At 47.2% G+C, this 15,748-nt stretch overlaps 1 protein-coding gene across 2 annotated transcripts in view; it reads right to left on the bottom strand.

The window, feature by feature from the left end:
- Positions 1 to 15,748, bottom strand: part of NUAK1 (NUAK family kinase 1) — a 78,983-nt gene that overhangs the window by 13,282 nt on the left and 49,953 nt on the right. For both annotated transcript variants that reach the window (XM_059681773.1, XM_059681772.1), the window contains exons 3-4: positions 10,994 to 11,145; positions 8,147 to 8,212 (exon numbers count right to left, since the gene is read on the bottom strand). In XM_059681773.1, the coding sequence (XP_059537756.1) occupies positions 8,147 to 8,212; positions 10,994 to 11,145 (218 nt within the window). The remainder of the gene's footprint in view (positions 1 to 8,146; positions 8,213 to 10,993; positions 11,146 to 15,748) is intronic.

The following is a 15,748-nucleotide window of genomic DNA, read 5'->3' as shown; positions in this document are numbered from 1 at the left end:
GTATTTTGCTGACACACTGGTCACCTCTGGAGAAAGGTAACTGCTTTGCCCTTCTCTCCTGGTTGTGGACTGTTCCCCTGGCCCGTGCTGGTTCAGAACCACCCTCTGTCCCCACCCTGGGTTCAGTTCAGCCTGGACTCTGAACAGGAAGCGAGGAAGTCAACACTCTTGTCTTTAACGTTTGGAGTTTTTGTTATCGAGTCTTTCTAGACGTGTGCCCTGCCGGATGGAAGTCGGAGTCAGAAAGATAAGCTAGGAAAGGGCTGTTCACATTTCAGAAGAATTCACCTCACTACAGCATGGACGGACCTAGAAGATGCCGTGCTCAGTGAAACAAGCCAGACGCCTAAGGATAAATAGTATGTGATTCCACTTACATGTGGCTCAGAGTAGTCAACTTTGTAGAGGCAGAAAGTGAAATGATGGTTTCCAGGGGCTGGGTGGGTGTGTGGGGTGGGGGTGGGGGGAGATTGGGAATTTTTTTTTTCACTGGATACAGAGTTTCAGTTGGGGAAGACAGAAAAGTTCTAGAGACAGGGCGGTGGTGATGGTTGCACGACCATGTGAACATACTTAATGCCACTGTACCATACACCTAAAAATGGTAAACTTTATGTTACATATATTTTACCATTTAAAAAAAGGATCAGGTGGGTGGATGGGAAGAGATCAACCAAAGAACTTGTATGCATATATGCGTAACCCGTGGACACAGACAATCCGGTGGTGAAGGCCTGGGGTGGGGGAAGGGGGCGGGCTAGAAGAGGTCAATTGGGGGAAAGAGGGGGCATAGGTAATACTGTCAATAATAAAGATTAAAAGGGGGGGGGGAAGCAGATTTAAAAATTTAAAAAAAAAGGATTAACCTCAGATCACATGAATAATCACTGTTAGCTCACTTGATGAAAAAGGAAGTATCAGCTTGCTGGTGATTAACTGCTGGGAAAGGATGCTGATGACAATGACAATGTAAGCCATGGTCTGATGGTCATTTGCAGTGTCTAAGAGGAAATGCAGTGGACTGAGCAGATCAGAGGCTTAGAAGCCAGGAGTACCTGGGGCTAACCCTGGGCTTAGCACTAACAGGTGCTCAGTGGGGCCTGCCAAGTTCCTCAATTTCCTCATCTGCAAAATGGGAATGATAACAGACCCCACCGCATAAAGGTGTTGTGAGGATCAGAGAACCCACATGTAAAGCCCTGAAATAACCCTGGTTCCCACAACTCTCTACATTACAGCTGTTACGATAATGCTGATGATCTGGTTTTCTTAACACTGTTTGCCAGGCAAGACACAGGACCGAAAGCCACGATGCCGCTGTCCACCAAACAGCCAACGAAACTGTCATTATTCATTTCAGAAATAAGCATGAGAGACTGCGTTGCATGAGGGGAAGAGTAAGGGATGGAGAGCTTGAGTGTTTGAGTTCAAATCCCGGCCTCAACTCTTCCCAGCTGGAACCTTAGGCACGTTGGTCAGCCCCTCCCTCCTCCACTGAGGTCTGAGGACCAGTAGCATGGGCACTGGCTGGGAGCAGGTCGGTTACAGAATTGCAGGCCCCACCCACCCCGGGCCTACTGAGTCAGGTTGCATCTTAGCAAGATCTCCAGGGGACTCCCCAAACATTAGCCATTCTGAACCTGGGTTTCTTCTTCTAGACAACAGGGCAGCGGTTCTCAACCTGTAGGTCGCGACCCCTTTGGCGGTCGAACGACCCTTTCACAGGGGTCGCCTAAGACCATCCTGCATATCAGATATTTACATTACGATTCATAACAGTAACAACATTACAGTTATGAAGTAGCAACGAAAATAAATTTATGGTTGGGTCACAGCACGAGGAACTGTATTTAAAGGGCCAGAAGGTTGAGAACCACTGCAATAGGGGATGATGATGATAATGTAACCTATTTTGCAGGACTGTTGTAATATCAAATGAATGATAGATGGAAACCATGCCTCACATGGCCTGCAGTAAATGTGAGCAATTACTACTTCAACCTCTCTGAGTCTCCGTTTCCTGGGCTGGAAAATGGAAAGCAACAGCACCAACCACGTGATGTTGTAAAAACCAAAATCAGGGTAAATGAGATAATAACAACAATAAATAATAACAACAATAGCAGCATTGCTACAGGCCAATCGCCGCTCCGTGAGCACTACCTATATGAACGTATTAAATCGGCACAACAACTATGATGAGAGGGTGTCATTGCTACCCCATTTTGTAGATGAGGAAACTGAGGCCCCAGGCGGAGCCATAGCTGGCCTGAAACGTGGAGGAAGAGCTGCTTTGGCTTAAAGCTCCACATAAAGAAGAGTGATTGCTCTTAGGTGGCTGAGAAGGAAACAGCTTTCTGTGGAACGCTTTAGGAAGACAGAAAGCCCATCGGGGAAGCCACACTCCATAGCTCCTTTCCGGCCGAGGAGTTCACGGCCGTAGCTTTCCCCATGACAGCCTCCCTCCCGAGTTGTCAGGAAGTGGAGGCAAGGAGTGGAAGTGAGCAGAAGAGAACGGGGTCGGCTTTCATCTTCAAAAGATCCACGCCCACACCGCCTCAAAAGAGAGACTGGAAATGACTGATTCCACAGGATCTGGGGAAGCTCTTCACCCAGGGCGCCTCCAAGCAGCAGCCTCTCGGGATGCTACTGGGCAACCCGCCCCAGCTCACGGCTCCAGTGACTCAGGCATCCCTGTGCCTGGAGAGTCTCTCCCTGGGACAGCTGGACACAAGCTGCTGCAGACAGGGGAGGCGACCTGAAGCGAGGGCCAAAAAGTGTCTCCAGGATGCTCTCTTGGATGTAGGGCAAATCTGGGTGGGAGCAGTGAAGGTTAGAATTTATCCAGTGGCTGGTCTTTAAGATCAAAGACCCTTAGCTGTAGCCAGTCCCATGGCTCCTTAGCTGGGGAAACTCCTCATCTGTAAACTGGGAGTAATCAGACCCATCCCAGTGGAGATATTCTAATGTCCAAATGAAAGAAGGCACGTGGAAGGTCTGGCTCTGGGCTCTGGTTCTAGCAAGGACTCGATAAAAGTTGCTTTTATTTCTATCCTTCATGTCCTGTTCTTGCACTTGCTGCTCCTTCGCCTTAAAAGACCATCACATTCCTTTCTGTTGAACTCCTACCTGTCCTTCAAAAACCCAGTTGAATCAAAGGTTTTCTGGTCCCTCCAGCTAACAGACCCACCACTTCCTGCTCAGCACTCCCCCAGCATATCACACAAGGCACCCTGAGGCCAATAGCAGGGCCACTTGGTCCTGCCAAGGGACAGGAATCAGAAAAGGCTTCCTGGCCCTCACCGGTTTGGCTCAGTGGATAGAGCATCGGCCTGCGGACTCAAGGGTCCCAGGTTCGATTCCAGTCAAGGGCATGTACCTTGGTTGCAGGCACATCCCCAGTGGGGTGTGTAGGAAGCAGATGATCGATGTTTCTCTCTCATTGATGTTTCTAACTCTCTATGCCTCTCCCCTCCTCTCTGTGAAAAATCAATAAAATATTTTTTTTTTAAAAAAAAAAAGGCTTCCTGGGAGAAGAGGCATTCAAGCTGAGACTCAACGGACAGATAGGCAAAGGGCAGTGGGATGAGCATCCTAGGCGGAGGGAACCATGTGTGCAAAGAACAGGAATCCAGAGAAAGCTTGGTAGATTTAAGGAGTTCGAGTCCTATGCAAGGGCCTTCTCTGACCACCCTCCCTAAAATAGTACCTGCCATTCTCTAAGTTAACCCTGAGTGAATTTTCTTCACTGCCGGACAGTTTCATTATATATTTCTGTTTATTGCTTGTGTCCCAAACTAAAATTCTAAGTCCATTAGGGGAGGTACCTATCGTCCCGTTCACCTCTGTATCCTTCTCATGACTCGACATGACCGATGGTTTACCTGCTAGATTCTGAGCTCCAAGAACACAGGAACCCAGCCATCAGGCTCACTAGTAAATTCCCAGCAGCCAGCACAGGGCCAGGTACCCAGTAGGAACTTAGTAAACATTTGTGGTTGAGTAAATATTGTCCATTGAAGAGATTGGATCTGCTGAATGCATAAGTGCAGGAATGGATGAGTGAATGCAAGCACACATGAATATATATGTGTACACCCACACAAATGGATAGGCGAACAAATGAATGGACTAATTAACGCATGAATGCACACGCTCACATTCATATACTCAAAGCCCAGAGGCGCAGATGCTGAGCTGCCTCCCCTTGGTCTTCTTAAGCCTCCGGGGCTTCTATCTCGCCTGAGCCCTAGCCATTCAAAGCTTCTTTTCTTAGCCCCAGCAGCTGAGTTTCCATTGTCATCAGGGGCAACAGGCCATTTCCCCTCCGCCCCTCTACTCTGAGTCCTGGGAGCTCACTAAATTCTCAGCCCTCTTTGAGGAGGTCAGCTGACCCTGGTGCCTGGACCTCTTCTCATTGTAAGGCGTTTTTTTGTGTGTGTTTTTACAGGAGCCTCCCATGGGAATTGTCGGCGTTCCATTCTCCCAGAGAATAGGATGTGAAATCTGGCCTGTTAGTTTTTTTTTATTAATTGCAAATTAATGCTATCCTGGGTGTCTATTTTGGTAGACATGCTTCTCCTCGGAGTACGGAATGCAACCCAAAGAAGCACATTGCTCTCATTCTTTCTGCTGACCGACTGTGTGAATATTTCTAGAAGCCACACCCTCTCGCACTGGCCAGATAAGTAATTCCCAACGCCAGATGTGCTCTTTGCCAATCAACATCAGGCAGGGAAGGGACGAGGAACAGTTGCATGGCTCCCACCGAAACTGCAGCGACATGTGACAAGTTTAAACCAGTAGCATTTTTACAGGCTTCCTGAGCAACAGCCCTCTACCTTTGGGATTGGGGGGATGCACCCACATTTAGAGAGACACATGAGGGGGCTCCCAGAGGCATCTCGCTGCTCATAGTCCATTGGCTGGTAAGAGGACATCAGTGTCAATGGTCCCCTTGTCCAGATACCGATAACATGGGCTCTCTTGAACTTGGGAGCCCAGCTTGCAGCCATGTGTCTGTGCCTGCTGCCTTTATCACAAGTGCCCTTTTATAAATATGTTTTCAGCAAAATGCTGACTTGGGAAGAGCTGAGCATATCCAGCCGGAAGACAAATCAACACCAGCTGAAACACATTTTTAAAAACCTTGGAAGTGGGTGTGAGATGATGAAAAGAGAATTTGTCTGGAAGTCAAACATTTGAATTCTAATCCTGGCTGTCATCCCTTCACTCCAATCAAACAGCTTAAGAGCACCTACTGTGTGACAAGCACTGTGCCACACTCCAGGGAAACAAAGACACACTAATTTCATCTACACTGTGTCTGACCCTGGGCACATCAGTTGGACTTTTTGGACCATAATCATTAAAACAAAGGGTTTGGAAATGACCCTCAAGGTTCTTTCAAGCTTTAGGAGTCTCAGATCCTAGCAGCATTCCTTGAATAAGCAGAAGGAAGGATTCGTGTCAGAGAATGGGAGGGTTTAGTTTCTGTTCAGGAGGTGTGTGTGTGTGTGTGTGTGTGTGTGTGTGTGTGTGTGTGTGTTTCCTTAGTAAATGCCAGAAACAAAAAAATCTTAAGGATTAAGAATCCTAGCCCAGCTGATGTGGCTCAGGAGTTGAGCATCAACCTATGAACCAGGACATCACGGTTAGATTCCTGGTCAGGATACATGCCTGGGTTGCCAGCTTGATCCTTAGTAAGGGGCGGGGGTGTGCAGGAGGCAGCAAGTCAATGATTCTCTCTCATCATTGATGTCTTTATCTCTCTCTCCCTTCATCTCTGAAATCAATAAAAATATATTTTTAAAAAAGAATCCTAAAGAAAAAAATATGACCCAAACCTTAATTTCTATAATGTGCTATGTCTGCAATTTCCCCACCTAATGGACAGGGATCCTAGATTGAAGGACTTGGTCCTGGGAACTGGGAGGCCCAACACCATGGCACTATTCCTTATGCCAATGAGCCATTCTCCTGGGCTCCTGCCTATTGTTCCCAGCTCAGTTGCATTCAGAATTCTAACCATTCTTTTCCTCTGGGCAAGTCTATGACTCCCTAGGAAGCTATGTGCCTTATCACTTCTGGGACTACATCATGGGAGCAAGAGGTCACATTGTACTACAGAACCCAACCCCCAAGTGAGAGGCTCACATTCCAGGCCTTGTAAGACTACATTTAGTTTGGAGAGCTCTGGGGGCAGGTGGGAGGAAGAATCTGCAGAGGAAGTTAACAGAGTGGATGACACAAACCCTTAGAATGTGTCCCTCAAACCAGAAGCCAATTCTCTAGCCATGGCCTGACCAACAGGTACTTTCAAAGCAACTGGTGTCCTGTCCAGTCTCCTCCCCAGGGGCCACCCATTTAAGTAGGCACCTTGGACATGAAGCGTTAAGTGCTAAGTGCTTTGACTATATGTTGTCTAAAATCCTCATGTTTATCATTGCCTCCCCCGGAATGGGAACAGGGCATGGCACACAGTAACTGCTCTGGAAACACTCAGTGAAAAAGTGAACAAATCCACAACAATCATCAGAGATGGACTGGCAACCCTACTGGACAAATGAGGAAACTGAGATTTAGGCAGGCAAGTCATTTATCCAAAATACTGCCATTAGTAACAGGCAGGGCTGCCATTCAAAACCCAGGCGAGCCCCCTCCAAAGCCACTGCTCTTACCTTGACTCACTACCCAGTGCTCAGCAGTGTATAAAGCTAAACGCAAACTATCTCATTTACTCCTCCAAACAAGCCTGTGGCATTGCTGTTACCCCATTTTCTAGTTAACAGGGTGAAGTGCATTGCCCAATGTCAAGGAACTAGTAAGCCACACAGGATGGAGTGTCCTAACTGTGCATCTAGCCTCCTGCTCAAATTCTCCAGCCACTCGGCCAGAACTGGAGATTTCACTTCCTGTTCCTAGAGAAAGCTGCACTGACCAACTCTTTTCTCCGCATTCTAAGGACTACACAGAACTATGTGACCACAGTCAACCACTCACAAAAGCAACATGTCACCGGACGTGGCTTCCAGGAGCCTCTCGAAGGATGATGATGACTAACGATGGTCAGATGCCAAAGCAACTCCATCCTTCCAAGCAAGGAAAGAGTCCCCCGTGATGCACCCCCTCAACTTAGAGCAACAACAACAACAAAAGAGGGCGATGCAAGGTCATTCCCAGGCTTGGTCCTGGGGCCAGGGAGGAGGCACTAACGTCACCAGCGGCTAATTAGAGGGATCCCCCGGTGCCAGGAGGACTGAGGCCATTTCATAATGAAACCCACGCCGTGAGCTCCGTTTATTTTGAAACCGTATTTGCTTATTTTGCCGATGTGATCAAAGGGACGTCCCGAGTGCTCTGCAGGAGGCACTTGAACCCTATTGGCCAGGAGCACTTTCTCCAGCTCCAGCAGCAGCCAGCAATAATACTCTCCGTAAAAGTAAACTCCATCACTTGACGGGATGCTCCTTCCCAACAGCGAACACCACCTCCCTTTCCATCAGCTTCCCAGTCCCAGGCAGCTCTCAAGGGTGGGAGGGAGGGGAGTGACAGCAAGTGGCAGGGAAAGTGTCCCAGCTCTAAGGTAACTTGGGGCCCTGCAGGCAAACCAAGCATAGTGGCTCGAATGAGGGCTCATGAGTCAGAAAGACATGGGTTCAAATCCCAAATCCACTACCTACTACTGTGTGACCTTGGGTAAGTTACTTAACTTCTCTGTGCCGCAGTGTCCCTAGCTAGGAAATGATGTAAACAAGAGGACCTATCTCCTAAGGTTCTTGTAAAGATCGAATTTAAATGACATCAGGCAAAGATGATTTGAAATACGTAACATACATGTTATTGTACTAAGTATTTTTATGGCAATGATTGTAATGATTGCAGACCATGAACTTGCTGAAGACAGAGATTGTATTTTAGTCACCTAATTATCCCAGCATGAAGAAGAATGTCTGGCATGTAGCTGAACATGGGTAAATGGCTTACGGAGTTTGAACTGAGGACTCAAGCCCAGTGACGCTCCCCACCCGCCTGCCAGGGAAGGAAGTGGCCACCTTATTTCTAAGCCGTCGTTTGGAGCAGCTTAAACCCCCACCGGATGCCACCCCCAGGCCCTGCATATCAATCATCGAGGCAAGAGGTTTACCTTAATATTGCAGTTGTCATCGAGCAGTATATTTTCCAGCTTCAAGTCCCGGTGGACCACACCGTTCTGAAATGAGAAGACAGGCAGGGAATTGAATGGGAGCGGATGGGATGAGAGAAAGAGAGGGAGAGAGAGAGAGGAAGGCGGAGGCAGAGCAAAGGGAAGCATCTGACAGATGAAAGATGCACCAGCCCGGTGGTCTTCGCCTCCATCCTTCAGGGCTGCTCTCGCTGTCATGCAGCTCCCACAAGAGACCGCGACAGCAGAGCATTAGTCACTGGCTGTGTGGTTAGGGGAAAAATGACTGGAATCCGTTCTCCCCCAGAGCCTGTAAAACAGCAGGGGGATCCTTTGTCGGAATGTCATTCCACTGTGTGAAAGCAACACAGTCCCAGGCAGCGGCAAACCATGTCTGTCTGTGATGTGATTCCCAGGGAAGAAGCAGATTTCTCTGCTGGGGACTCAGAATGCAGGGCTCCCAGACCTTGCGTGTCTGTCTGTCTGTCTGCCTGCCTGCCTCCTCAATGCTGGAAAGAAGCCTGGTTCAATCTATTCTGAGGATAACCAAGTTGCTACCATGGGTGTTTCCTCGGCAACTAGGAGGGAAGATTTTCAAAGTCCCCTTCTGCTCGGTGGGACTCAATGCAGGTAAAGGGTAAAGGTGGGGGAGGCTGGTGAGACTGTCGCCACTGGGTTGACCACAGCAGGTCGGCAGGTCGCTGCCACCCTGGATGACCTACCCATTCAGGTAAGCTCTAGGAAGGCTGGGAGCTGAGCTGCAGTGACAAGCAGCCAGCCCACCAACAGGTGAAAAGAGTCATCAGCCAATAGGCTGTTGGCCTGTATCTACAGCAATAACAACTGGTGTGCTCGCTTCTCTTTTAAAACCCAGTGATCTTTTCATGGTGGGCATGGGAAGAGGAGTGGAACGGAAAGAACCAACTATTCCGGGCTGGGCAGAAAATTAGCAGGGAGAGAATTGTTAACATTATTCAGCATAAAGGGCATTTACAAGCTAAGCTGCTCTTTTAAGCGAATGAACTGCCTAGAAATTCTGTCTTTCAGTCAAGATTTTCTTAGTTCAGAATCCCCCTTTTTCCAATTGGTTCTTTATTATTCTCCTTTCCTTTTGCCAGTTCCTAACATCTCCAAAAGTACTGACCAGAGAGAAGAAAAGGACATATATTTTTCTGAGACTTTTTCTAATCCAAACCTTCAAGGTTGTGTTTTGAATTAAAAAAAATGCACAAAATCAGGCTCCTCTCGATGAAAGATATGAAATACAAGGTACCTAATTCTGCTTTGCTTTCAATATTGGGAGTCGTTCGGTTTACACTGCTACATTCCTCTTTTTCACAATGGAATGAGTCTAATAAAGTCCCTTAGTATGCAGAAACTTCAAGTAATAAAAGTACCATCTGCAATGCTTTTTGATGATGCCTGGTGATAAAATACACACTGTTGTATGATCTGAATAATCAGGACCTTGGGTTACGGGTTTTAGATCTGAATAATCATTTTCTAATCACTCCCAGAGCCGCTACTGATGAACCAGACTACCTGGCAAACCAGGGGGACCCTGTACTACAATCATTTGTGTGAAGAAACTGACTATTTGGTATGCCATGTTGGATTCAAGTCACTGCTGTCCTCAAAGTGAATGAGTGTTCAAGGTATGATAGTTCGGGGCGGGGCGGGGGGGGGGGGTAAATAAGATGATTAATAACATTAATGGCTGGACTGTGGCTTGGAATTATCTGAGGACTTGATTTCCTTCTCCAGAGGCCAACAGTGGCTAACCCAGGGGTGGGCAAACTTTTTGACTCGAGGGCCACAATGGGTTCTTAAACTGGACCGGAGGGCCGGAACAAAAGCATGGATGGAGTGTTTGTGTGAACTAATATAAATTCAAAGTAAACATCATTATATAAAAGGGTACGGTCTTTTTTTTTTTTTTTTTAGTTTTATTCATTTCAAACGGGCCGCATCCGGCCCGCGGGCCGTAGTTTGCCCACGGCTGGTAACCCGTGGCTGTATGATGAGCACATCCAATCGGGTGTATTGTGACAGGATGTACATGAACATCTATGTGTCACCCCTTTGGAAGCAATCAATGCAACAAAAGGGACCAAGAGCAGAGAAAGGTTCAGAACCTGTGGCACAGGAATTCCACTTCTAAAATTTCTCTTAAGCAAATTATTCAAATGAGAGGAAAAGGTTACCGTCTAAAAACATTGATGACTATTTGTAATAACCAGAAACTGGCATCAGCCTACATGTCCAACAAACACAATAATTACAGAGACTTTTTAGTAACATAGGAAAATGTTTAGATTAAAATACTGAGTGAAAAAATAAGACACAAACTTTGTAAAAATTAGACAAGGCATTACTCCTGGAACAGAGAAAGGCCATTGGTGGAAAAGCTGGTGAAATCCCTATAAAACCTGAAGTTTTGTTAATGGCAACATATGAATGTTGGTACATTCATACTACAGTAATGTATTATGGTAAGATATTACCATAGGGTTAGCTGAGTCAGGGGTATATGGCAACTCTCTGTACTATTGGGAAACTCTGCTGTAAATCTAAAATTATTCTAAATAAAAAATTCAAATAAAAAACAAATGTTAAAAGTAGGAGGAAGGAGATTAGAAAGAAACAAAAATGTCAACAATGAGTTATTGCTGGATTCTGGGATTATGGATGGTGGTAATTTTCTTCTTTTCACTTTGTAAATTCTCCATAAGTACTATAATGAACAGACATTACCCTTATAATGTGAAAACAAACAAACACGTAATGCCATAGACACCATCTGTGGCCAAAGCTCTGGCCGGCCGGTACCTTGTGACAATAGTGAACAGCCGAGACAATCTGCCGGAAGAAGTGTCTGGTCTCCCTCTCGCTGAGACGTCTCCGCTCGCTGATGAAATCATACAGCTCCCCTTTGCTGGCATATTCCATGATGATCACAATCTTATCTTTGTTCTCAAACACTGTGGGGGGAGCAGCAATATACAAACACCCTGTTAATCCAACAATCTCACTTAGACTGGGACAACAGCGATGTCACTGAGCGAGGGGCGGGGCAAACAGCTACCGGGAAGGACACAAGTTGGGCCGTTCAACATCACGAGGAGTTGGCCGAGTTTTCCAGCCAAGTGGGCGATACCATCACTATTGTTACTGGACAAACTATTTTATATGGACTAGCTACCAGGACCGCCTAAGCTCCTCTGACCCAAAGTCGGTGATGATCCTGTCATCTCTTTGCTTAAAACCTTCCAGTCTTTCCATCTCACTCAAAATAAAACCCAAAGTTTCAAATGTGGCTCACCTGGTCCTATATGATCCTGTGGACCCTTAGCCTTATCACACAACAATTCTCTGTATTTGTTTATTTTGTCTCCTCCGTTAGACTGTAAATGAGGGTGGTTCCAGTTCATTCACTAATGTATCCCCAGCACCCGGTGTGCTAGTTGGCCTAGGAGCTCAATTAATATTTATTAAACCTTAATAAGTGCATTCTGGACAATCATCTATAATAATAAAAGCTTAATATGCTAATTAGACCAGACATCCTTCCAGATGACCGTCTGGACGATGCCAGGGCTGCGAGGGAAGCCCCAGTCCCGGGTGCCAGAGGGAAGCCAGTGCCAGCAGCTGGGGGAAGGAAGGCCTGTTCTTGCAAGAATTTCGTGCCCTGGGCCTCTAGTAGTAAATAATTACATATCACTAAGTGCTTCTCTCCCAACCCTGATATTCTCAAACAGCGATATGTTCAAAACTCTGCTCGTCAGAGGTCCTGTAGTTCCAGGCAGATGCCTGAGCACCGGGCTCGGGGAGGCCTCGAAGGACAGGCTCTGGTCCTCAGCACTGCCTCAACCAAAGGGACTCTGCTGCCGTTTCATACTTTGGATTTCACATAAAATGCCCTTTGAGCAAAGACAAAATAATAATTGTTTTTGAAAACCTTTACTCCCAGGAGATATTTTATAAAAAATAAAATAAAAACACTCTTTTTTAGGCTACCCAAGACCCTCCCTGAAGGACCCTGACTACCTTCCTCCATCTCACCAGCTTCTACCAATCCCAGTAAGGCACTACATGCCCAATGCCCACCATAGTAGGACTCCTTGCTGTTTCTGTTTCCTTCTCTCTCACACACACACACACACACACACACACACACACACAACTGTTTCCCACCTCCATGCTCTTCTAACTCATCAGTTGAGAATGAACTCAAATATGGCTTCCACTATGCCTTCCTTCTGCTTTTTACTGCACTTGCATCATAGGACTTTCAAACTAAATGAATTTATTTGCTAGTTTATATATCCAGTTCCTCTACCTGCCTGAACTTTGAGACAAAAACTACAGTGTTGAAACCAGACACTGGCAAGTAGGATTCCTGGATCTGCCTCTTACTTGCTGTGTGACTCTGGGGAAGTTGCTTGCCCTCTCTGTGCCTCAGTTTAGTCAACTATAAAATGTGCATAATATTAGGATGTACTTCTTAGAACTGCTGGGAGAGTTTATTGATAAGTGGTATGCTAAATGCTTAGAACAAGGCCTGTCCTTACGGCATGCACTCAATGTTAGCTATTACAATTCGTATCAATATTATTGGACCCCCAGGGCCTACTACACACACACACACACACACACATACACACACACACACACACACACATACACGCACACACACACGAGGGCGCGCACACACTGAGGACTGAGTTAAACTGGAATGTGCCCAGGCCTGGGTCCCCTGTCCTCCCACACCTTGTCACTGCCGCTAGGAACTCAGACCCGCTCCGGTCCTTTTTGGCTCCTTCAAGTCCAGCCAAACCTCTCTGATAAAACTAAGCGGGGAGGAGGAGGGCAGAGAGGAGGAGGAGAGTGAGAACAGCCAGATAAAATTGGCTGCTCCTGCGTCTGCTGGCCTCGGTGTACCCTGCGGCTCCGGCTCCTGCCAGGGATTTCAGCCTGGTTTGCACTTTTCATTAACAATAAACTTTGGAAACGGGAAAAGCTGCCTCAGGATGCATGGCTCGGGCTCCAACAATGAGAGAGTGATATTCCCAAACGCGGGCAGAGCGTTTCCTCATTTTACAAGGGGTGGGAGGAGGAAGGAGAAGGAAAGTACTTTGACAGGGAAAGAAACAAGGAACCTCACACCCCAAAAAGTCTGATGCCAAAGACTAAAGGTCAAAGCCAGCGGTCCCTTCAGTGTCTATCAGAAGGCGTGGGTCAGTGCCCCCTGCAAACCAAAGGGTGGCTTCAGCCACTGGCTTCTTCCTTTCCCAACTGGCTGACATGGTATCAAGGAGACATAAATGCAGTTCAGTTCAACACACTTCAATACGCCAAATATTTTACTAAGCAGATTGCATCCCTAAGTCCTGCTGATCCTACCTCTAAAGTATATCCCAATCCTGTCCACCTGTTCCACATCGCCGGCCACCCCTTGCTCCAAATCCCCATCCTCCCTGATTTCCCACCGTTAACTCTTGCCCGGCTGCTGGCTGCATTTGGAGGGGTGTGGGGAACAGTTTCAAATGCATGTTCCATGGAGCACTTGCCCTGCAAGCTATTCTGAGGCAAATGGGGTTCCATGGTCAAACTGAGGTAACATAATTTGGAAAATGTTAAGACTGGATGGCCCCTTGGAGAATCTGGTTTCTTTAACTCAAGAGCTTTGCAGGTTGCTTTGGTCATTTCAATATTCCTATTATAATCCCCAGGAACTAACCAGGAGCCAATGTGGAAAACACTGGATGAATGAGATGATACCCAACTGATAAAATCAGCCCCTCACTGTTGCAGGAGCTGGGGGGGCAGCCAAGTGAGAAAAATGTCCAAGTGGCCAGGCCTGGCTCTGGAACCCCACCCTCAGCCCTCCCACAGGAAACAGCTGGAGTCTCATGGTCATGGCCCTCACTGGAACTCTAGATTAGCTAAAGGCAAACAGCCGTTCTAGACTGGAAGCATCAATGCTTCTTCAAGAAGGCAATGCGGTGTCCATACGTGAAGCTTCTTGAGCCCTTCCTAATGAAGGCAGCACTTACTGAAGGTTTACTATGTGCAGGCACTGGACTAATAGCATTCTGCATGAATTCTGCCCTATGGCTTTGGTCCTATGAGTATCCCCCATTCAACAGATGATAAAGCTTGGGTGTAGAGAGGTTAGCAACTGCCATGGCCACAGAGCTCGGACGAGGCCAAGGCAGGCCTGAGCCCGTGGTCTGACTACACACTCCATGCTCTACAGTATTATTCACTGTACTGTTACTCACATGCACTAAACCCTCTGACCCTCGGTTTCCTCAACGGTCAAGCAAGGTTAACGATCCCAGTCACGTGGGATTCAGTGGGCTGCTGGGCCCAGCATCCTCCGTACAGTGCCTTGGCCAGTGCTCAGTAAATGGAAGCTCTTCTCGTAATTACTTCATCTGCCTCTTAGGCAGCTTCTGGCAAAACAAAACCCTAAGACTTGCCTCTCTCTCTCCCCACCAACGTAGCTCTTTAAAACATGCTGTGGCTGCTGCAGAACCAGAGTATTTTCAGGCAAAAAGAGCCTTATAGATCAACTATTATTTTTCCAGAACAGCCCGGGATTTATAATGTATGAGAGCGAGGCCTTGGGAATCTGTTCTAAAGAATGACCGGCTTCCGCACCCGCGGCCCAAGGCTCCTTGCCCACAGTCAGGCCACTATCAGTGAGGTGACAGGACCGCTCTTGGCCATTCTTATGGCAAAAAGGGCTGCTTCCCTTGGGCACTTTTACAGCTGGTTATTTATAAGCCCAGAAATCTTGTCTGTGTTTATGTTATTAGTCACTAAGCAAAAGCTTATTTTCCACCAGTTGGGAAGGGTTTCCTTTCTGAAAAATGAAAGCCTGTGTCTCTTGGCCAGACAGTTTTACCCAGAAGCCCAGTGGCTCCAGAGTGGTAAGGAAAACTATGGCCCCTGACATGCCAGGCCCACCAGGAAAATCAAAGCCCTGAATAGAAACCTAGCTCGGCTGGAGTCAGCCCACAGCGCTGGGCCCACGTCCATGTGCTGAAGATCTGTGTTTTAGCACAACAACAAATTTTTATGAAGCACCCACTATGTGGATGGCATTGAGGATACTAAAGGAAGTCTTTACAAGGTTAAGAAGGAGAGGAGAGGCTGGCCCTGGAGAAGGAAAAGTGAAAGAGGGCAGAAATAGGAGCAGAACTACCAGGGTGCCAGGGATTAAGACAAGAGGCGTGGCTGTGGTTGAGCATTGACCTATGAACCAGGAGATTACTGTTCAATTCCGGGTCAGGATATAGGTCTGGATTGCAGGCTCGATGGGGTGCTGGGGGAGGGGGCGGGCAGGAGAGCAGGGGGGCCTGCAGAAGGCAGCTGATCAATGATTCTCTCTTATCATTGATGCTTCTCTCTATCTCCCTCTCCCTCCCTCTCTGAAATCAATAAAGGTAATTTTTTTAAAAAGAGAGAGAAGAGAAAGAAGAAGCAGGCCTTGAATGTAACACAGAGGCCTTGAAGGCCCCAGGGAGCTCTGGGGAGGAGGAGTCAGACACAAGTGACCAGACATCGCCAAGAATG

The sequence above is a fragment of the Myotis daubentonii genome, chromosome 2 (assembly GCF_963259705.1).
Source record: "Myotis daubentonii chromosome 2, mMyoDau2.1, whole genome shotgun sequence".
Taxonomy (NCBI): domain Eukaryota; kingdom Metazoa; phylum Chordata; class Mammalia; order Chiroptera; family Vespertilionidae; genus Myotis; species Myotis daubentonii.
This window is presented reverse-complemented; position numbering and strand designations above follow the sequence as displayed.